The following is a 22,732-nucleotide window of genomic DNA, read 5'->3' as shown; positions in this document are numbered from 1 at the left end:
GTGACAGCGCGAGGCTTTCACGGGGCATGCTGGGAGATTCTCACCATTGTTCTCCACTACCCCGGGGCCACATGCCTGCGAGTAGCTCCGGCCCGCGGGTGACGAAAGACTTCCGACGCAGCAGCCAATGAAATGGCTGACCCCTCCCTCCACCAACCCCCACCACCGCCCCCCCTCCCCTTTCCCTCTACTAGCTAAGAGCCCGCCATGGGTTGGGGATCTTGTTTTGCTCCCAGGTTACAGCAAAGCTTCAGGGGTTACCATGACGACCCCCCCCCCCCCCACACACACACACACACACACACACAATAGACAGTAGCTCTTCACAGTCAAACTCGGTCATATGCAGAGTCATGTGTGACAGAGGGAGAGGTAGGAGAGGGAGCGATGGGATAGATGAGGGTTGCAATGCTTATCTAGGTCATTTTGATGAAACATAAACAATGAAATGGGAAGTGGAGCTGTTTGTTCATCATGGGGGGGTCGGGACAGTGTTACCCCTCTTTACCGATCCGGTCTGTGGTTGCTATTAACAATGAGCCTGTCTTTAAATGGCAGTCACAATCAAAGCGTGTTTGGTGGGGATGATGTGATGTATTATGTGTCGGGATATTAAAACAAATGCTGCGTCGTAGCAGGAAACGTCACACAAGGAGAGGGTACAATTTAATGGAGTGTAGTGATGCCTTATCGTAAGCTTCAGGAATGAGGGTGAGCTGAACTGAATGAAAATAAATAAGTAAATAAATAAATTTATTATATGAGCGCAATAAAATTCAGCATGCCTCTGCGAGTCTTTGTTAGCTCGAGCTCAGCCCGACACGGTCAAGAAGTCCTGAAAGGCTGAGGAGTGCGGGGAGGTATGGAATGTTCGCAGAAGTGCGTCCCAGCCGCCGTGCGGCCCAGCGGCTCGCGGGCACAGATCGTGGTCCTCGTCGGTCTCGACCCGCTTGCTCCCGTCACTCGGTGACGCTGCTCGCAGATGCTGATCCCGCTCTTTGGCAGACAACGTGGACACACTCCTACATCTTGGCATAAATACGCCTCCATAGTTAAAGTAACGTCCAGTACGCAGTGTTGGCTTTTTTCCGGTACGTTTTCTGCATGTTTTCACTGCTGTCGGCATGTATTTATCCTGGAATCTAGATGTATTCATTTGGTGGTTTAAGTGATTTCTGAGTTAATCCGGCTGTATTCCATATCTGCTTGTCTGATGCAGTGTCATGGTGATCCATCCTGCAGCCAGTCCCGGGAAAAACAGGACATAGAGCAACAGAGAACGGGAATGCCAGTCCATCACAGAGCACATGCACACACACACGCACGCAGACACACACACACGCACGCATACACACACACGCACACGCATACACACACACGCATACACACACGCGCACACACGCACACGCATACGCACACACATACACGCACACACACACACACTGGGGTGGGAACTGCAGTCACAGCGCCACCCACTGAGTTATTCTCAACAATTTTAAAGAAATATTTGTTTTATATTCTCTATACAAATATTCACAAATTATGAAATAACTAAAAAAAAACAAAAAAGTTGTTTAAAAAATATAAAAAAGGTATTCATTGTGGTGTGGATTTTCACTCATAATATGAATCGCAATACCTGGCATCCCATTGAGGGTGTACCCTGCCTTGTGCCCTTTGCATTCTGGGAAAGGCTCCAAGCCCCCCTGTGACCCTTTACTGGGTAAGTGGTTATGGAAAATGGATGGATGAATCATGTCGTGAGAGGAGTGTAGGTTGCCAGTTGCATCAAATAACAGTATATTTTAAAAAATAGGATTATACTGTTTGATTTTCTTTTATATGTTAACCGCTAATACCAGCTGTGATTTGAGAATTTGAGCTGTAATTCAATTACAATAGCCAAGAAAATATATTATCTATACTGCTGGCCTAGTGATCATTAGACTGCCCACCCCAGTACTGCAAGTACCAGTGGAGGCCGGTCGGATGAACCCGGGTTGAGCATTTAGGCAGCTATGGGGCATAGTGGTTAGAGAGCTTGATTTCGGACGTCACCGATCTGCAGATTCATCATTAAAATGCTTGAGTCACAGCTTTAGGGTTACGGATGGGCAGGTGAGGAAGGAGGCTAGATCAGCAGGTTGATGGAGGTCACGCGGGGAGGCGTTCAGAGCTACGGAAGATGTGGCCGCATTCTGCGAAAGTCCATCCGCACGTGGGGGGAGTCAGTCCTGATAATGAATTTCACGTGGGTCGCCGCTGCTGGAGCCCTGAGCCATTCTGGTCAGAAATGGTGGTTCTTGGAATTGTAACGGTGCATTATGGATCCTCGACCTGTGAAATGCCCCAGAATGCGCTGAGCAAACACGGGCATCATGGTGAGGATGCAGAGCCTCTCACGTCCCCGAGCTGCCAGGGTCTGAGTGGCCCCCGCCGTGTGAGAATAGGGTCAGGGCTTCACGGTGCCGCTTGGACCCACTCTCCCACCCTCAGTGCACTTAGTTCGCCGCCGTTCGCCTTTACAACACCGCTCTATGCCTGGTTGTCTCCGTAAAGGTCTGCTGGCTCCTTTCCATCTGGTTCTCACCCTCGTCAGCCTTCTCGGCTCTCCGTTCGGGGTCACTGGCACATTAATGCGTTAGCATCCTTGCCCGGAGACGGAGTGGCGATTAGGATTATCTGTCCGCGGTGATTTATGAAACGTGCTTTAAACTCGAGAGCTGTTTCGTGTTATGATGGGCAGCAGATGGCTACCATACTGGTAAACAAACCGTTTTGTTGAGGGTCGCAAGCAACATTTAATTACTACAACCTGGCAGGGAAGACGTCTTTAAACCAACCGAGGGATTGCAGCCACACCTACATGCAAAGTACGTGTGTATGCGAGTTAACATACAGTCACACTCAGTCCTGGAGGCTTGCTATTGATTCCCGTTTTCATATAATGTAACCAAAAGCAGCAAACGTTAAATAGAGATGAATACTCAGAACAAGCAAAACCTTCTAGACGTGTTGTTAGTTAGTAGTGTAGTTAAGTTAAAAAGACGGTTGGAAAAGTGTGGTGTTTCTCTTGTGGGATTGTCACCACAACAGCAGGTGTGATCAACGGACCCACACACACAAAGATCCTATCACGTTTTTTTTTTTTTTCTATCCTATCCTGATGAAAAATGATTTTATCGAGAAGTATAACGGCATAAAGATGGAGGGAAGGCTTCTACTTTTCTGTTTTTGAAGAGTCAGCCCTCCTGATCGCATCAGTAGAGCCGATCTCTACGCCAGTTTTGGGACTGATGGTGATTCAAAAACAGCATAAAAACTTCCCATGTTTTGTTGAAATCACCTGCCGGAAATCATAACTTCAAGCCCATCCCCTCACTTTACTATCCATATGAGCTCAAGGGTGTAAATAAATGGCGTATCCCATCCCCTTGATGGTGTTTTGGGAAGAAAAGGGAATCAGAATGTGCATTTTATCACCCCTTTGCTTTGTTTGGGCAGAATTAAATCATGTCCTGCCTCTTTCCCCTCATTTTAGAGCAGTAGTTCTCAAACTCGGTCCGGACCTACTGCCCTGCTTGTTTTCCAGCTATCCCTGCCCCAGCTGTCTTTCAGCTTCTGATTGACTGAACACACCTGATCCAGGTAATCAGCAGTGTGTGGGGGGTAGGGATAGCTGGAAAACAAGCAGGGCAGTGGGGCCTGAGGACCGAGTTTGAGAACCACTGTTTAAGAGTAAGAGTAAACCCAATCCCATCCCATTCTTATGTTAGTCTATACCTGTAAACCATCGTCTTCATTTTTGTGTGTTTGTCTGGCAATAAGATAAAAAAAAAATCTTCTATTGTTTTGCTTATCAATAAAAACAAATTTCCCACCATTTCATTTCCCATTATACTGAAAATAATATAAATTGGCCATTATATTTGCCATATTTTTGTCTAACAATAAAAATCAATTAAAAAAATAATATTCTAACGATAAATGTAAAGTCTACACTGCTCGATTCGCCGCGTTTAAGTCCAGCGGTATAAATAAACCCGTTTTCTGTTTCTAAAAATAGTGGCAGGCTGTAGCCCATCCCGCGGTTCTGCAGACACGGTGACCGCTCTGTTCCCGGAGCCCGAAGCACAGGCTGGGCGGCACGGAGCATTAGCGTAGGATCTGCCCCGGACAACGTGAGCTGTCAGAGGGGATTATTTCAGCTGGTTGAGTCAGAAGGGGCCCAGTGCTGAGCAGCTTCACACTGAGGGGTGGGGGAGAGGGAGGGAGGGACAGGGTGGGGGTGGGGTGTTGGGGGGGGGGGGGAGTGACAGGGGAAGGTGCAAGAGGAGGGAGAGAGAGAGAGGGAGGGGGAGAGAGGCTGACTGCACGAGAGGGCGGAAGAGCGGCTGTTTGCTGGGAGGTATGAGCGCAGCGGCGATGTTGGAGCATTGCAGCCCCTCGGAGCTGGGCTTTGTGCAGGGAGGCCGCGGGGAAGCCGTGCACTGTCCCGCCTCCGTCGCCATCGCCGGGAGGACCGAGGAGCTCGCTCTGAGGTACACCGCCACCGCTAGCCAGGGCCTTCGCCACCAGGCCCGGGACCGCTGCGTGGGTGGGGACGGGATGCAGGGGTGTTTACGGAGCGGCCGGCCCGGCTTGCGCATCGCTGTGCCTCGCTGTCCCGTTCCGGGAAGCCCACTGCCCCCCATACCAGCAAACATGCAGCCCACAAAACAGCAACAAAAACAATGGGATGCTGGGGGGGCGCAAAGTGTCAGGCGGGGGGGTGGGGGCGTGGAGTTTACCTTTGGGCCCCCGTATCTGTTGGTGGGACTGTAATACATGTATAACAAAGGTGCTGGAGATGGGGGGGGGGGGGGGGTTCTGTATTAGCCCCCCCTCCCCCCCACTGTAATCCGCTCTCGTTCGCATTAATGTGCCGTACCTTTAACAGACGCCCGGACTAACGTGCGAAATGGACGCCCTGCTACCCGAGAGATGTCTGCTTTTGTTTTGATTCTGGTTCCCAGGCGCTTGGGGCGTGCATGTGCTCGTGTGTGTGTGTGTGTGTGTGTGTGTGTGTGGGGGGGGGGCGGGAACTGGGATGCTGAATGCCTCCTCACTCCCACAATGGGACAGGCCAACAATAGCGCTGTCGGACACCCCGGCACTGCCGCTCACCTCGGCTGCCTTCTCTCGCTCCTGCCCCCCTCCACACCCAGCCCCCCCCCCCACCGTTAGCGATTATGGAAATGAAGTGCTTTTGTGTATCGTTAAGACCATTTCACCGGATTTGTTTTTATGTAGCCCATGATAAACAAAACGTTTACGCCTCCTGCTTATCACACCATCCGCTTAATATGTCATCCGAAGTATCGCGGATTAGGTCTGCTGCTTTAAATCTCAGATTTCCGGCTGGTTTCACTATATTAATTTCTTATTAAAGCTTCACACTTATTGTAAACCTCACTATTTCTTTATTACTGTGGCACCATACCTTCTGTCAGTGCACTTCTTTGATTAAATTACAAAAAACTGAATTAAACTTATGTCGGTCTAACATCAGCACAACGCCACAAATCAGTGAGCCTTGAGATGTTTGTATTTCTCCCGAATTACACTTTTGAAACCTGTAAAAAGGCCTTAAATTCGGTATGATGTCACTTCATCGTAGTCACATATGATGTAATATAACGCATCACAGTTGCATTGTTAGGCATTAAGTCTACATTATGGGCAGGACGTCCCTCCCACTCATTCCTACATGTATGTAGTTACTAGTGACGGAGGTGGTGAATATTAGGTATACACACAGCGTTATCAACATTCATGATCTGTGTCTGCATGCCTGGTTGAGCAATTTCATCTTATAAATTAAGTCTCTTCTCTTAGGGCTAATTTAAGTATCTCAGGTCTGGTTATGTGGTCCTACAGATTGGTAATGTGATACTAATCAGTTTTTTGTTCCTTTATAGCATTTATCATATGTAACAGTTCATTTGTCCAGCTTGCCAGAATTTGTTTTACAGTACATATATATATACACACACACACACACTGTCACGACCAGGCTGAGCAGACAGGCGGTCATGCGGGCAGACTGGCAAGTTGCAGGCAAGACAGGCAGAGATCGGGGTGAATAGCGGGTTTAATGTAGGAAACAGGACTGGGGAACATGTAACTAACGGGGATCTCGCAGCAAGACATGGGGAAGCCAAAATACAAATGTGTGTATTTCTGTAGTGTGTATTTGTGTGTATTTGTATATAGGTTCCTCTTTGCTCTTCCTGTTCACTCTGCATTTGCGTATTTGTGTCTTTGACCTGCAGGAGCTGAGATGGTTAATAGCCTGAGCCAGGAGATTGTATGTTCCTACTCCAGTTGGTAATCCCAACAAAACTCTTCTGCAAACACAAAATTGCATAAAGTGGTACAAGTTCAGGAGTGGTGAACTTACAAGTCACACTGCGTAACAGCGCCGCCCTGGTGAGCCAAAAATATAAATTCACTTTGGCTCAATCTAATGCTATACACGGTCCTGTCCCAGTAAATGCTTATCAAGTAGATTTAGCCAAATCTTCGCAGGATGACTGATTGGAAAGCAGCGAAGTGTGCACAAGTGGGACAGTAACTAACGCTGTTAAGCGATAGCATGAAAAATAAAGTGATAACTAGTGTTAAAAATAATCTGTGCCGTGTCTAGAAGTGATGATTTATGAAAGGTAGCGCTTAGCATGGCAGTTACGGAATTGAATTTGTGACAGGGTTAGATCAGAGCGCTGGCCTTGATCTCATACCGTCAGAAAGGGCACTTCACCTAAATTGCTTCTGTTAGATAAAAATATGAAATCATGAGCTATAGAGGTTTCGGCGGGTAACATACTTCCGCTAAGTAACCATGCGATGACGGCAGCTTGTACTGCCAATGGCGGTATCGCCAGGCTCGATCGCCGGCTTTTATCTCGACTCCCCGCTGTCTCCGGGTCCTTGTTGTTAAGTAGAGACCGCCGTGGGAGAACTCGGAGGACTGATCTGGGATCAGGTGGGGGTGTGGCGAGAGGAGCCGGATGATAGCCTTCCCCGGGAGCCCACTTGATGAAGATGAGGTCTTAATCCACTCGCCATTTTTGCGCTCCGGGAACAGGGAGAGGCCAGGAGCCTTGGACAAACGCCGGGTGCCCTTCTGGGAGCTCTCCACAATTTGCAGGCTCTAATTAGTGCCTGAGATGGATTGTCGCCGTGATGAAGTGTGTGAGTTGGTGTGGTGGTCGTTGTCATATCTGAAAATGGGCTATAAAAGCCCCATCCCACAGGGTAGTTTGTCTGCTCTTCCGGCTGAGTGGTAGACCGGAAGTAGAACATGGTTCCCACTTCTGCTGAAGCTCATTTTTGGAATCATGGCACGTACATTTAACAAATTTATTTGGCAAATGCATCCAAAATGGTGTACAGTAGAGAAAACAGGTATTGGAGTTAAGGACCTTACCGGACACGGGAATTAAACTGGCAACCTTCCGATTTCAGGCTTAGCATCCTAACCCACTGAGCCACACACACACCAGCATCCCAGACTGTTCTTCCGTCCTCTCAGTAGTGGCTCGACACTAATTTCCCAACCTGGGGAGGTTAATTAGCGGCCGTGGGGTGCAAGTTGTGAGCCGTCTCCAGCGTCCTGCTATCTTAGGTTGGGTAACCTGGGAATTCTCCGGGGGGGGGGGGGGGGGGTGGTCGGAAGGAGGATGCAGGGGATCATAATTTCTGGAATTTGAAATGGAAATGTGCCAGAGGGGGCAGGGAGAGCCACTTGCATTTCCAGGGTGCGACTGAAATGAGAGAAAGGTACAGCTGGAAAGAGAGAACGTTTTTAAAAGCACCCTTTTAACGAACGGGCAGCAAACAGAACAGGAAGTGATGGAAAGCGGCACTGTGCTTCACAAACCCGAACCTGCCTTGGCCCTCAGTCGGAGTGCGTGTGTCTCGCGGGTTTGACCACAGCACTGGAAAGCAAAATTAATAACGGGTGATGGCGTCGGGCACCATAAAAGCACTGAAATCCCCCCCCCGTGTACACGAACCTTCTGGTGTAAGGCTGCATTGTCGGCATAGACGTTGCATCTTGTGTGCTCGCACCCTGGAAGGGGGTGGACCAATTAAGCTGAGACAGGCTTGTGACCGCGTTCTAAAGAGATAAGCGAAATATTTTATCATGCTCCTCTTAAGCAACTGGCCAGATGCGCTTTCTTTGTTGTTCCCTAAATTATGGGAAACTGCTGCTTTAATTCTGACCCATAACCAGAAATTCCATGCAGGGTAGAGCACCGAGCCTGTCCTGCAGTGTAGGAAACTGCATGTTGTTAGCAAACACACCCACACACAGATTAGGGACATGTATCTTTGTGGGGACTCTCCATTCATTTCTATGGGCATAACCCCAATCCCAACATGGTGACCGTAACCCCTACCCAACCCTAACCTTAACCATAAGTAACCAAACAAAAATACAAGACTTTAGGCATTTATAGTTTTTTGATTGCGGTCATAGATTTTTATAAAACTGAGATTCTTGTTGTGCGGAATGATAAAATGTCTCCATGTGCTCAAAATAACAGGTTTCTATCACATTGCGAGGCATGTATCTGTGTTAGCGTAATGCTAGCTGTAGATAAATTAATGAATAAATAAATAGATGAATACGTTTTTAAATAAGTGCATGAGAAAGGTTAAGTTCCCCCAGGATATATTTTGTACCCTTTTCTAAAAGCATGCAATTCGATTAGCTTATCTCTAACTTTCCTATAATGCTCATTAGCCTTAATTTTAACTCCTGTTAGTTGTCTTTGGTGTTACAAGCAAATGATGTAACACTAAAGTCAACAGCACCAATCACAAATTCCCGTAAAAGATGCATTTTCGGAGATGGCATCAATAGCATGTTGACATCAGTCATTAATCACACTAAATGCAATATACCATTAAATACTTTTTTTTGTTAAACTTTATTTTACAACAAAAATAAAATCATGTAACACCAATGACACAGTTAAATGAACTGTGTGGAAAAAACTTTAACTTAAATGCAAATAATTTGTAACTTATAGAATGTGGCGATACTATCGTCATTTCAACAGCCTTTTCTAACTCTGAACTATGACTTAGGAAGTAACTCTCCACAACTTTTTATACTTTTAAAACACCGTTTTTTTTTTATCCGTAACATCCATAACCTGAAATTAAAGGGCAAACATTATTTCTAAATCATTTATAACTATTTTTACATATTCATATTTTAAATCTGAGAAAATAAGTGTAAGATATTTTTAATAACTGTAAATGTCACTGAGGCAATATATACAATGTAGGAGGTGTTTATGAAATCCTTAAAAAAATTTGCAAGTCAATATATAGTCAAACCCTTATACATAATTGAGCAAAAAGTTGGCTCATAAAATTATGTCTGTTACATGGGCATTCTTAAAAAAATAAAGATTTCACATAACCGAAAATTCAAGCGACATGTTTGTCACCAGGCTGTGTATGTAGAAAGCTCCATTTCAAAGCGGAAATCACGCTAAAAATAAAATCCCGCAACAAACGTTGGCGGGAAAAGGCGTTTCAGGTTCGGTAGTATCAGGTTTAAGCTCACCTGGTTCACACCAAGCTGCCACAGTCCCTGCTCCAGCACCGAGGGGACTCTTTCCCAGTCCCCCTCCCCGTCCCGTCTCACTGTATCTGCAACATTAAAAAAGTCAGCAGCGTGATCCGTGACCCGGACAGGAACCCCACTTTACAGCAGAGATCATGGAGTCAGTGCGACGCTTCTCTGCTTTATTTAATCACCGTTACGGTGGGAGAAGGAGAATTTTAGTATCCCTTCCGCTCGAGCGATTCGTTTAACACTTTCTGACAGATAGCGCCTGGATAGGGCTCCTGTATTGTTCGCACACAGGTTTTATATTGAATAACTAATAATTATCTTCTGCTGAGAATATACTTATGGTTGTCCTTAATTTTTTGCGAGAGAAATTGTGTGGATACACGAAGTATGATTAGGATGATGCATGATCACTACAGTAATTATAAGAAGACCGGGGAGGGTGAACACTAGCAAGAGAAGCTTGTATATCGGTGCAGTTTATTTACTTTGAAAGGAATTTAAAACTCCGGAAATGCCGACGTGGCAAAGCGTGACTTATACAATTACACACAGTAACGACCAGCATGTCCATGAATAACCCTTTCGCTGAAATGTAATATCAATTTATTCGTCGTTAACCAAATACTCACTAACTTCAACTAATGGAAAACAAAAGGGGCCTTTGCTCGAAAGTCTTTTGAATGTACTTCGGATCAATTAACTATAACTCAAGCGAAGTATGAAAATAAATGTGATCAGCTATGTAGGAGCCTCGGTTCTTTGGGGAACATAACGCCCGGCCGGGCCGCGATCGAAGCGCCTTCTCCTGGACACCTATATGTAAGCGATCGCGAGGAATTACAGCCCCCGGATGGTGGCAAGGCGTTAAAGGTTACTGTGGCTATTAAGGGGGTGTTACTAAAAGTATCTGGCCGTAATCACGAGTTACAAGAGGGCTGTAAATTTAAGGGATTAACGGCAGAAGACGTTAGATCTAAGGGATCCGATGCAGAAACGTTACCATATCTGATTTGTTTTTGCTTGCAATTTGAATTAATAGGCATTCCATCATTTTCGCAATATAGAAATTTGCGATATTATTGGTGCTGTTATTCATATTTTTTATTACTTTTTGTATCGCTCTCCCGAAGTCTCCCTTGATGTTATAAGGTCACTTTAACGAGTGATTGGGGCTATGTTTCTGAAACGCAAGTCCGTGCACACCCGATTCATTCTCGCTGACCCACACCCACGCTATTTAACCACCCCTTAAAACATGGAAAACTAGAGTGTGATTTGTTTTGGGGATGGGGGTTTAACAGGGGCAGCTGCGCAGGCTTAGGCCGTCAAAAATTATTCTTTCCCAGTCTATTAATTTATGCTATTAAAACCTAATGTAAACGCTCTGGGGACATTTAACAATATGCACAGAAGTATTATCTGGGAAAGCTTCCTGCACACGTTGTAAAATCATACACGTTATATTTAGCCTGCGCGGCAGTTTATGGTGTTTTACACAGATAGTATCCAGCCATCATTATCTGAAAGAAAAAAAAACTATTCTGCAGGAAGTATAATGGACTCGTTAAAATCATAATCATCATATTCATCATCTAATCATCCCCGTGATCGCGTCTATACGCGACGTCAGTTTTAATTTCTGCAGGCGAGGTGCTGAGCGTTATATTAAAATATGGTGAGATGCCGGCCACGCTCACTGCTCTTCGCGGTGCTTTCTGCTGAAATTTGAGGGGGGGTGTGTTGAATATGGCAAATTTATTTTAGCGACCACAGGATCGTGGTGCTCCACGGTTTGGGGGGGGGGGTGTCTTTGCACCTGTTCGCCTCCGTCTTTGCGGCAGCTGTGCCTGACTTGGGGCGCATGTTGCGTGGCTCTCGGAGCGAGCGCACGGAGGAGCGACATGAGCGCTTCTTACCGCATGGATTTCCTGCCCGATTTGATGATCGACAGCAGTTTGTTAGTTTCTGACGACGGGATGTAAGTATATAGCCTACATCTCCCACTGTTTTCGGGATTACTGCGAAAGCGGTGCTTTGGTGCGTGTGATTGTAATTTGTGTAAACTGGACTGGGTAGCATGTCGGATAAGAGTGCCGTAACGGAGACTAGGGCGGTGTAGGGCAGATCCATAAATTGAAGAAATAGATGTTTTAAGACCATTTAGAAGAACGCTTCAGTTGCGATGGCTGCGGAATTTGTCGTCTGTTTTCGGATCGGCCATTTAGAATGAGATGTTTTTCATGCGGAATCTCTTTTTGTGCAACTCGGGTAAATGAGACACCGGTGAAGAGGTCTACACTGTCACTTAACGTCGGTCCTGGACAAATCGGCTCCCGTCCCGCAGTTTATATTTACATCCATCGCTCTTGACGGGTTTCTGTTACACCTAATTCCAGATGGATTTTGAAGGATTTTATGGACCTTGCCCTGTTTTGTGTGTTTGTCTCATGCACTAATCGCAGTAAATCGGGTATTATTACTGTGCGTTAGTTGGTTAGTGTTGCATATGTAACGCCATGCAGAAACTGTACCCACTTTGTATTTTGAGTATTTTGTATAGCCTATATATGTATGGACAATATTTACGATCTTAGTTGACTGAATTAGGATTTGCGCTCTGGTACATATCGCACGCCCGGCCGTGCAAGTAGCTCGCTTTAATTAACCGCGGCAGAACACGCTTTTGTAGCCGACTAGCAGAATACAAGTGTCATACCCGAAATCGGATCATGCGCATGCGCAGCTCGACATCAACCCAATTTAGGCGTCTAACCGTATACTCAAGCACGATCAAGAAAAGTTACTGTTACTTATTTCAGTAGAGTTGCCTTTCTTATAGGACACAAATGAAACTTTTCATCACATGATAATGAAACTGTATTCTCAAGAAAAGAAAAACTTGGAGAAGCTTTTCATATAAAGTGAGTTTTATAAGTTGAATGTTCAGTGCAGGGTTGGTAGCCTCTAATCCTGTCTTGCACTTGTTAATTCTCACTCGCCGGAAGCTCTGCCCAGCGGCGCTTACACGTAATTTGGCTCCCTGGCAGCTTCATGATACCCACCAGTATTATCTACCTTACTTATGTGTCGTTTTGAACAAAAGAATATCGTATGTTGTGTTGCGTTTCTAGGCTGCATACATTTGTGTGCTTGTCGTTCGGTAGATGAAATAAAACAGATGTGTTTGTAATCCATAATTACTGTGCAGCATTTCAGCATTAAGGTTACTTTGCATTATACTTTTTCCAGGTCAGAAGACTTAGAATTGACAATTAATTATTAAATTCATTAAATTAGATTGTTAATGAATTTGACATTTAAACGTTTGCAGGGATTATATCGCATCATTCAAAGTAACCAAAAGGAGGCTTGGGGGTGTTTCCCAAGCAGTACTTATTTAAACAGGCCTAATATTAAATTTGCCCAGCTTTCACATCGATTACACCTCGTCATGCGATGTTCGCAGAAAGGAGCGAGTCAAAAAATAACAACGTCGCACCGGTACAGAGTGTTCACACTATGACTGAGAGATGATTCTCCTGTAGTTGTGCGTTTGGTCCCCCGAGGCTCAAAAATCAATAAAACACCCCACTTGCAACGTCGTTGACCAGTGTGCTGATGTGTTGTTGGACGACGGGTTTTTTTTTAAAAATAAATTCTCGCGCTTTTTCTTGTGCCATCTGCATGCTGGATAGCTGTAAAAATATTACCGGTGTTAGCAGGTTGGACCCCAAGCACCCCCCTGCTGTTCGTGGGCGTGTGGGTTATGCCGGCATGTTCGCATCTGTGTCAACATGGAGTCACATCAGTGCAGAGGCCTTTTAAACCGGATGCTTTAGTGTGTAATCCTTAGCACCTGGAGGCAGGGACAGATTATGGACCGGGCCAGCGGGGCCGCTGCCCAGGGGCCCTTGGGGTGCAGGGGGCCCGTGGGGCCCCTAGCCCAAAACAATTTGCAACGCTTATCAACAATGTATTTTCGTTTGTCTATTTTAGAGGGCCTACATTCTTTGATCCTCTGCCTACAAGGGCCCCTGACCCTATAGGGAGGGCATTTGGCTGCCAAGGGCCCTTGAATTGTGGTGGTTGTGGTGGTGGTGCTGGTGGTGGTGGAGGGGGGGCCCTCGCGAACGTTTTGCCCAGGGGCCCACACAACCCATAATCTGTCCCTGCCTGGAGGTGTGGACCCCCAGATAAGCAACTGAGTCCTGGACCACTGTCTGCTTTTTTCTCCCATGATACAGGATTTCTGTATAAAAATTAAAACAAGGAAGCCCTAAATGGCGCCCTAAACACTGTAGTTCGGTGTATTATGGTCCTTTTCTCTTTACTTGCATATCGTCGCTATCCAATGAAATCCAAAGGTCCACTTTTTACAATCAATGGAATACGCCCATTCTCCTCTGTCTCCTGATAGCATTTGACATCTAATTGACCAATCAAAAGATGTTTTATGATGTCATCTAATCATCTAGTGTTTATGTTTGTATACTAGTTAACAGTTGCATTGACAATGGTCGTTTGTATGGATCAACCTACAATTTTTTAGCTAGCTAACTAACATCAACATTAACTGTGAATGTAAAGTGAGATTAGTTTGTACACTGAAATTGACCTATTTGCCTCACTAACAATAATCTACACGAGTCCATTTAAAACATTAAACCGTTCTGCGACAGCTGTATGAAGATAGGTTTCTGTTCGTGGTGTTAAGAGTGCCTCATTGTGGTGTTTTAGGTTTATTTATTTTTTAAGTAGTTTCTGACAGTGTTTTTTCACGTGCCTGAAATACATGCATTTCTAAAATTCCGTTATTTCACTGGAGAGTGTCGACATACTGGCTCCTAGATAATAGAGTGTACTGGTCTCAAGGCCAGGCAGGATTGTGTAGGGAAGGTGACTTGGGTTTGGTATTGCACACCCATTGCATCGGGCTTGGTCTGAAGCGAGCACTAACACACAGATCCGGCTCATACTTTTACATATTTTCAGTGTGTTACAGACTGACTCTCGGTGCTGCCTGTCCCTGATAGCGCTTAAGGCTGGACACAGTCTTGGTCCATGTTCTCTTCCTGTATCCACGTAACACTCAGGCTATTTTTAGCACCCTCTCTTGCGCTTGACATTCCGGTTGCTCAGATTCACTGACATACCGCTGGTGTTTGAAGGAGAACCCCCACCCCCCATGCTGTGTTGGCACGCGAGTCCTCGTACGCGTCACGAGGAAGTGGGCCGTTCTGTCTAAGTGGTGCTCCTCCGTCGGCCAACTTAACGCCGCTCGCGGTGTCGCACTGCATCCTGGAAGTGTGGAGGAATGGCGCACTCCGCCGAGCAGGCCATCCACTCCTCTTGCTCGTTACACGCATCGTTTGTTTCTCTGTTGTTGTTTTTCTGCTTATCTTCATATTGATACGGGTTTCTTACAGATTTTTAGATGTTAATTTCACCATTCAGAATGACTTTTCTTGCCTCTCCCCTGATATTTGCTTGATCGCTGTGGTTCTGTCACCCCAAAATCACAGCCACAATGTTTTGGTACTCTGTCTTCTGTCTGTCATTTTGTGGAAATTTAGTCTCTCCAAGCAAACCCAGGAGAGGAACTTGGACTTGCACACTGGACGACTCCATTTATTTTATTTCTACTTATTCTCTTTTTCTCTATTTACGCTTTGTGTCGGAATGTGTGCGCTACTGCCTAAAATAATTCCTACAGTGGTACCTGGCCAATAAAGTGAATTCTGATTCTGATTCAGGGAAGCTTTGTTAGTAGAATTCCGGCATTTAACGTCGCCCCCTGCTGGTGAGTGTGCTGAGCGCTGTGAGACCGGGGCAGGGTGGAGTTCATGGTGAGAGACGTTTCCCCTCTCTGTTCCTGTCCTGCGGCTCTGGGCGCTTTGTTTTTAACAGCCTCTCTGGGAGATGTGCAGCCCTTAACCTTTAACCTCCCTGTGCTCTAGATCTGGCTGGAAAAGAACAATTTTTAAAAGCCCTCTTGTCCCGAAGGACCCCCAGACCCCTCCATCCTCCGGTTTAGGGATGACACCAAGCCGCTCACTCCTCATGCTCGTTTCTGTGTGTGTGTGTGTGTGTGTGTGTGTGTGTGTGCTGTACGGCCCACGGAGGCAGCATTTCCATGGCAACACACTTCCCACTGCTTGGGGGTGTATCTGTGGTGTTGCACTGGGACCTACTGGCCAGTAGGGGGCGTAATGATGAAGGAGGCATCTCTGTCGACCTGTAAGCTGAGTATAAGGCTGTTGAATTCTTTGTATGAGGGGGTCTTCCCATGCAGTCCCACCTAGCATGAGTCACCTGGACCTGGGGGGGGGGGGTCATAATCCTACTGCAGGAGATGTCTAAACCTACAGTTTGCCCCAGTGATTAAGCCTGATGAAGTACGTTTTGTACGAGTCCCACCTCCCGCAAAACATAGCCTGGTCCCCCCAGCTGTCCCCTTTCTCCTGTCATCAGAAGGCAGCCAATTAACACCCCCAGAGTGTCTCTCGCTCTCTGGCAGGCCCACGTCATTCGCTGTGAAGGAATTTGAAATCTGTTATGTTATGCTCACACTTCCTATGTCTTTGGCTGCCGCGCAGCTTTTGTTGCTGATTGACGCACCCCCTCACCTCCGCTCTGCTGACGTCCTGTAAACACGGCACCTGCCCCCCTTCCCTGGGGTGTCTGAAGAAGCTCGTTCCGCATGCGTATGCTCAATGCGCGTATTATACGTGAATAAGGCTTCATATCCAAATGAGAATATGAGGCTGGACTGGTGCCCTCCATGCCCCTCCCTCCTTAACATAATGAAGCGGAGATGGGGTCTCTGCACCGATGACTGAAGTACGGTGGGCGACGCCTTTTTGGTCTTGGCCCCTGTCTGCGGTTTCCAGAAAAGGTCAAATCCAGACCCCTTTCCTGGGTCCCCCTGGTGGTGTGGGGGCTGCGCTGAGACCATAAGGTTACATTTACTCTCCCTCAGCAGAATTTAACCCTCCCCCCCAGTCTGGCTATGTATGTATGCATGCACGCAGCCCCATGCATCTCTGCCTGTGCTCTTCTCTCACGGTATTTATGTGTGGTCTTGTGTGTGTGTGTGTGGGGGGGGGGGGTTCTTAAGCTTGGGTTAGGCTTTCTGACCCCCCCCCATGGCAGAATTAAAGCTGGGTGCCCCCCTCCCCCATAGTCGACAACACGTTCTCATGGCTATGGAAGCAACAGAGGGTCTCTTGGCATGACATTATGTGGGCTCCCCAGCCAGTCCCTAGACCCCTTTTCTGCCCACCCCCCCCGATTTGATTAGTATGTTGCCCCGTTTTGATCATCGGTTTCTGCACCCCCTCCAGTGTTCCCCCTACCATCATATTACGGGGGTGCCCAGCCCCCTCAACCGCACCTCCCACCCCCCCTTGAAGGTCAAGATATTTCTATTTAATTTAATTTTCTATGTAGTGGCAGATCACAACAGAAGTCATTTAAGGTTACCTTTCCTATAGACCAGGTCTATACATTGAATTTTATTAAACTAAATAGCCTTATGTTATTTATCTTCTTTAAAGAACAGCTTGTCATTTTTGTCTCTACATGGTGGTGCGCTCACAGTTCTCCTCTGCTCTCTGTATCACGCATGCCGGAGGTCCGCCCCGATGCACGCACACAGACATGCGCGCACACAGACATGCGCGCACACAGACATGCGCGCACACAGACATGCGCGCACACAGACAGGTGAGCGCACTCCCACCAGCGGACAGAGAGCACGTCAGAAAATATGTCGCGTCATTCGCCGGAAAAGCAGACAAAAATATGTTTTTTTTTTTTTTTACTGCTGTCATTAAAAAAAACACAATCACCATGAATCTTGTCGGCGTCCGTCTGCCCCCCCCCCCCCCCCAAAGCTGTAAAACCGGTGGGAAACACTGCCCCCCATTCCAGGTGTTACCTAAATAAAACGCCTTGTTCCAGCTGCTAACAGATGTGCCACAGCGTTTTCAGTAGAACCCCCCCCCTCGCCCCCAAACCCCATTTGTACTCGCTCCCTGTGTTCCTTGGAAAGTGGGCCACAGCCCTCCAGCAGCAGTGAGACCTACAGGGGGAGGTGCTGTCAGAGCACACAACACCCTCCCCCCTTTCTGCAGACACTTTATTTTAACCATGACTATGTGTCACTTTTTTGTGTTCCTGATGTGTCGGGGATGGCTGGCTGGCTGGGTGGCTGGGTGGGTAGGTGACCATCTCACGCATCTTGTGCTTGATAAATCTGCTTTCTGTTACATTTTGGTCAAGCTAAAATTCTCCAGCGGTAATGAAAGGATTCCGGTCCACTTTCTGTCCCCCCCAGGCTTGAACCCGCAGCCATGGCGTTGCGATTCTGTAACTGTCTGCCCCTGAAGTAATGGTCTGTAGCGCGTTCCTCACAATCCCAAGGCCGGCGCAAACGCATCGCTGCGGTGTTAAATGGACCCCGGTACCTCCCCTTGTGCCCCAGGCTGCATCGGGGGTGTGTGTGTGTGTGTGTGTGGGGGGGGCAGGTGGTCTACCGTGCAGCTTCCCTGCAGCTTTTCTGTAAGTCAGTGCCATTTTTATTGTAGACTTTTTTTCAAGGGGGGGTGGGTTGCAAAGCAGGATTGAATCCTACCCTCGCCTCACCGAAATCCGCCCGGAGGGTCCGGGTTCTTCTGTGGGTATTGCCAGCTGTGGGGGTCACCCTTTTGCCCTTCACCCGTCGGTTTTCCCTGTGCCCACCCCACTCAGGTAGCAGTAGTTGCCACCCCAGGATTTTATCTTAGTGCCAGGCGCCCCCCCCCCACGGCAGCATCCCACCGCCTCCGATTCGGCGCCCTCCCTCAGTGCTGGGTTTAAATGGGAACATCTGGTGCTGCTTATGCAAAATCTTGCCCCCCCCGCATCCCCCCTCCCCGGAGTTCTGTCATCTGTCCAGCACAGTCCAGCCGCCCCCGCCTTCCCCTGGGGAGCCCTGGACTCCCTGGAGGTCTCCCTCAGGTCTCGTACTTTGGCCGGCCCTCAGTGTGCTGGTTAAGGCTTTTTCTTCCACTTCCCGTTGAGGGCCACGCAGTCCCCGTTCTAAAGGGTCTCACACCATCACCTGTCCTCCTTAGAAAAGCGTCAGACAGACACATTTTCCCAGGCTCTCCCCCCCCCCCCCCCCCACAACTTCCTGCATCCGAGCCAAGCTGAGGTGTGTTTGCCTAGGTTTGTGAAATCCCACATTTGGCAAGTTATTCTGGGAGCAGCTTGGGGGAGATTCTAAGGTGGGTGGGGTGGTGGTTTAAGTGGTTTGCGGTCGGGGGACAGTAAACACACCCAACCGTACCACTCGGTCACATTGTTATCCTTGACATCGGTACTTTCTGGCATCGAGAGAGAGAAGATGAGTATAAGGAGCGTTTGAAATGTTGGTAATAGCAGGGTGGTGACAGAGGGGGTGCATGAGCAACGGCGGTTTGAGATCCTACTTCAGGTTTCTGGGGGGGACCAGCCCCCGTCATTGTCTGAGGGCTAGTTAATGACCCTGACTGGTACTCTCATCATGCCCCTGTCAGTTCATTGCCTGTACACCCCCCTGCAGTTAGGAGCGTCTATTCAGGAAGTCGCCATGGTGAACCCCTCCCGTCCTTCCAGGCTTGTCGGCTCGGTGCTGTCCAGCTGCAGGCGGCCGAAGCCACGTTCGCATTTGCTCTCACTTTATCTCTCGCATTCATTAGCGGCCCAGCAGGCCGCTGCAAGCTGCAGCTGAACAACAAAATGAGAGCGGTTGCGATTTTGGACACCGAAGTGGCCTGTCCAAAGTTACATGTCCGCACCCGGCCATAGTGTAGTCAGTGGTTGTTTTATAAATTAATCCCGTCTTTCTTAGAGTGTAAGCTTGAAACCACTGATCACTGATTTGTGCCCTGACTGCCACTTGATTGCTGGGTCACCTGACCCTCTCACAGGCTGACCAATCATAGTTTGCTTACCCAATGACCTTTTTCCTAACCACTAGTTAGCCCACTGACCCTTCCAGGGATCACCTGCAGATATTTGCGCTGACTGCTCCTTGACCATCACCTCGCCTTCTCGACCGTGACGGTCACGAGGTCATGATGTCCGCCATGTTCCCAAAGTGGTGCAGTCTCATCTGAACCCCAGTTTAGGTCTCTCCCAGACCAGGAGGTCTGTACCGTTGGTTCATGTTGAATGGGCCCAAAATAGTGGATTTTTGTGGTCTTTATTTAAATGTGGTAGTTTAGCAGAGTGGTGTATGGATTGCTGAGTGACATGTGGGAGCGCAGGGGGCGCCGCGCTGTCTCGCGAGGACTGCACTTGACTGACACTTCCTTCAGTGGCCTCCCCTTTAAGGTATCCTTTAAGGGGTGCCGACACTCTGCTGCGATAAATATTTCACTCCCTGTAAGCTGAAGGTCACTGACAGTCCGCTAAGGGTAGCTGAGAACGACGTGTTATTAAATTCCCTTTCAAATCCATTTCCGCTTGACATTAGCCTAGCGAAAATTACACGCTTTTAAAAGTTTTAAAGAGGAGAGAGTACCATCGTGAACCTGATAATTTACCAGGAGGGGCTCCCTGAATCGCGGATGGGCGCAAGCCTGATTCAGGGCCCCTCGCAGCACCCCGGAACTTTCCGGCTATGGGTCATGTGGTACGGAGCATTGATGACCCCCCTCCTCTCGTTTACGTTACTTTCTCTTAACAAATCTTATTTCCTCTGAAGAGTTTCTTTTTGTAAAATTGTTAAGTTTTGCTTGATGTTTGTTTTTTTTGAAGACAGAAACACAGTTCGTTACAAGGGTCAGAATCCTTTAATTGAATTGGCTTACGGGCCACTTTTGGCTTTTGCTTGTCGCTTAAGGTGGCGGTTTGAAGTTCTGCTTTTCCCGGTGTGTTGGGTCTTTGTGACTGAGTGTGCCCCCACGGCACATGGTTCTGTGGCCTCAGGCTGGTATCTAAGGTGGCCACGGCCTCTCAGATCAAAGGGGCTCTCACACCAGTGCCTGATGGGGTCCATGCTCACTCGTTTCACATGCCCAACACTCCACCCATCTAATCTGCAAGCCAAGGAGCCATTCTGTCTCGAGAGGCTGATCATACGGATCCCTTATCTTCCGCTGATGGTTCTGTTTCAGGCTTGTAAACGCTCCCATGGTTTTGTGGAATATCACCACCCTACACCACCTTCATGTACGCCTGGTTACCGACCTGGAGATCGGCGCGGGCTGCAGCTGCCCTGTGTTAGGCTGGTGGGCAGTCACATGACTAAATACTGTTGGCTTGGAGATTTACGGGGGGGGGATCTAAATCGGGGCTGAACGCCAACCTTGAATCACCTAAGGGTGGTGCCCCTTCCCACGGAGGGAGTGTGTGACCGGGTGTGTGTTCCCAGCCTCGCTGGCTGACAGGTGCAGCTATTGCGCTCGCTGCCAGCGCCAGTTACATCAGCAGGGTAATCGCTGGGGCTGAGAGACCGGCAGCGCTGACGTACAGGAGGCGAGACGAGGCCTTTCATATGCAGAACGGCCCCCTCTTCCCCTCACCCCTCCCTCAGAGACTCTGAAATATGGAAACGTCTCAGATCAAGTCAATCTGTTACAGAGAATTATGGAACACCCCCCCCCCCCCGCCACCTACCCAACTAATGATGTCATTTCCTGTGCTGCTGCTTCTCTTCGGTGAAACTGCCAAAACAAGCATTTCCCTGTGTGTTGTGTGACTTTGACTGCATGTGACAAATGAAACTTTGAAAACTTGAAACTTTTTACCTGCCCGTTTTGGGAAATGGCCATCAGGCCAACAAGGGACAGTGTGTGAGGATGGGGGTGTGGCCGATGGCTGTCATTTGGCAGTGGTGGTGGTGGTGGGGGGGTTCGTAGGGAGGGAGGGGTCAGGTGGCTCTGCCTGGCTGGTAGCGGTGTCCCAGGCTCTGACCCGGTCACCTGGGTGTTTTGGCTTCATTTCAGTCGGGCTGCCATCAGTGATGAAAAGCATTAAGAATCATACGCCTCTTTACGTGCTCCTATGCGGGGTGTCCAGTTCACTGCCGCCCCCCCCGGCCCATTAGGAATACGTCTGATGCGTTACCATAATTACTGTGGTTTTACTGGTAACTTGTTTTTTTTTTTTTGCTTAATATAGTGTTTGTGTGTGTTGGGTGTGTTAGGTAGGTGGGGGGAGTAAGTCACTTGTCTTAATGCCTCATTGCTCCTTAATGTGTGACCCCCCCCTCCACGACTCACTCCCCTGCACCCCTCTGTTTTCCAGGCACCCCCCTCCCGATCACATTCTCTTCCTGTGATTACACTTATTTACACCGAACACCTGCATCCCTCCAGAAAAAAAAATAATTTTATGTGTTTGCGTGCGATTGTTCTGACTTGATTAGCGCACCGCTCCCCGCAGCCTCGCTAATCCCTTCCAGCCCAGGTGGGCCTCTTCCGACAGACCTGACAGACCCTCCCTCTGCCCCCCAGACTTATCGAGCCAATGTGCCATCACAATGTGCCATGTTTTCTGTATTATCTGCGCAAACGAGCAGTCGCTCAATACAGCCATTCTGGCATCCTGCCTCCATTGCCGGCACCCAGCAGCACCGTTTCTGCGCCATTAATTCCAGCTTCGCTCAGTTAATGTTTCCACCTTGGGCTGGGAAGAATCTCGCTGATTCTGCCCCCGCGTTGATTCCGCCGCAGTCTGCCAACCCTATTCCCACATCCTTCCCAAAATCGTACCGCCTGTCCTCACCCTTCTGGGCCCAAGACTGAGAAACCTCAAGGTCCTTAGGGAGTGGTGCTCATGGTGTGTGTTCACACACGTGATTGGTCAGTGTCAGGATCTGTTTCAGATGTGTTAGGTGTCTCGATTGGTCACCTTGTATAGTCGGTGAGCCACAGTTCGTAAACCTGCCTCCTGAAATGTCATGGGATAGTACGTTGTTTTTGGGATTGTACATTGCCGCTATGTGTGTGTGTGTGTGTGTGTGTGTGTGTGTGTGTGTGTGTGTGTGTGTGTGTGTGTGTGTCTTTATTTCAAGGCTCAGCTGAATTTAGCAGGTCTTGGCGTGTCTGAATATTTGTGCTC

The 22,732-nt window shown here is 48.1% G+C and overlaps 1 protein-coding gene across 1 annotated transcript in view; it reads left to right on the top strand.

The window, feature by feature from the left end:
- The first annotated feature begins 4,368 nt into the window (after positions 1-4,368).
- Positions 4,369-22,732, top strand: part of LOC125738138 (CUGBP Elav-like family member 2) — a 72,022-nt gene continuing 53,658 nt past the window's right edge. The window contains 1 exon segment of the mRNA XM_049006817.1: positions 4,369-4,541. Coding sequence (XP_048862774.1) covers positions 4,411-4,541 — 131 coding nt within the window. The 5' untranslated portion in view covers positions 4,369-4,410.

This window comes from Brienomyrus brachyistius, chromosome 3 (assembly GCF_023856365.1).
Source record: "Brienomyrus brachyistius isolate T26 chromosome 3, BBRACH_0.4, whole genome shotgun sequence".
NCBI lineage: Eukaryota > Metazoa > Chordata > Actinopteri > Osteoglossiformes > Mormyridae > Brienomyrus > Brienomyrus brachyistius.
The sequence above is the reverse complement of the archived record's forward strand: the minus strand, read 5'-3'. Positions and strand labels throughout refer to the sequence as shown.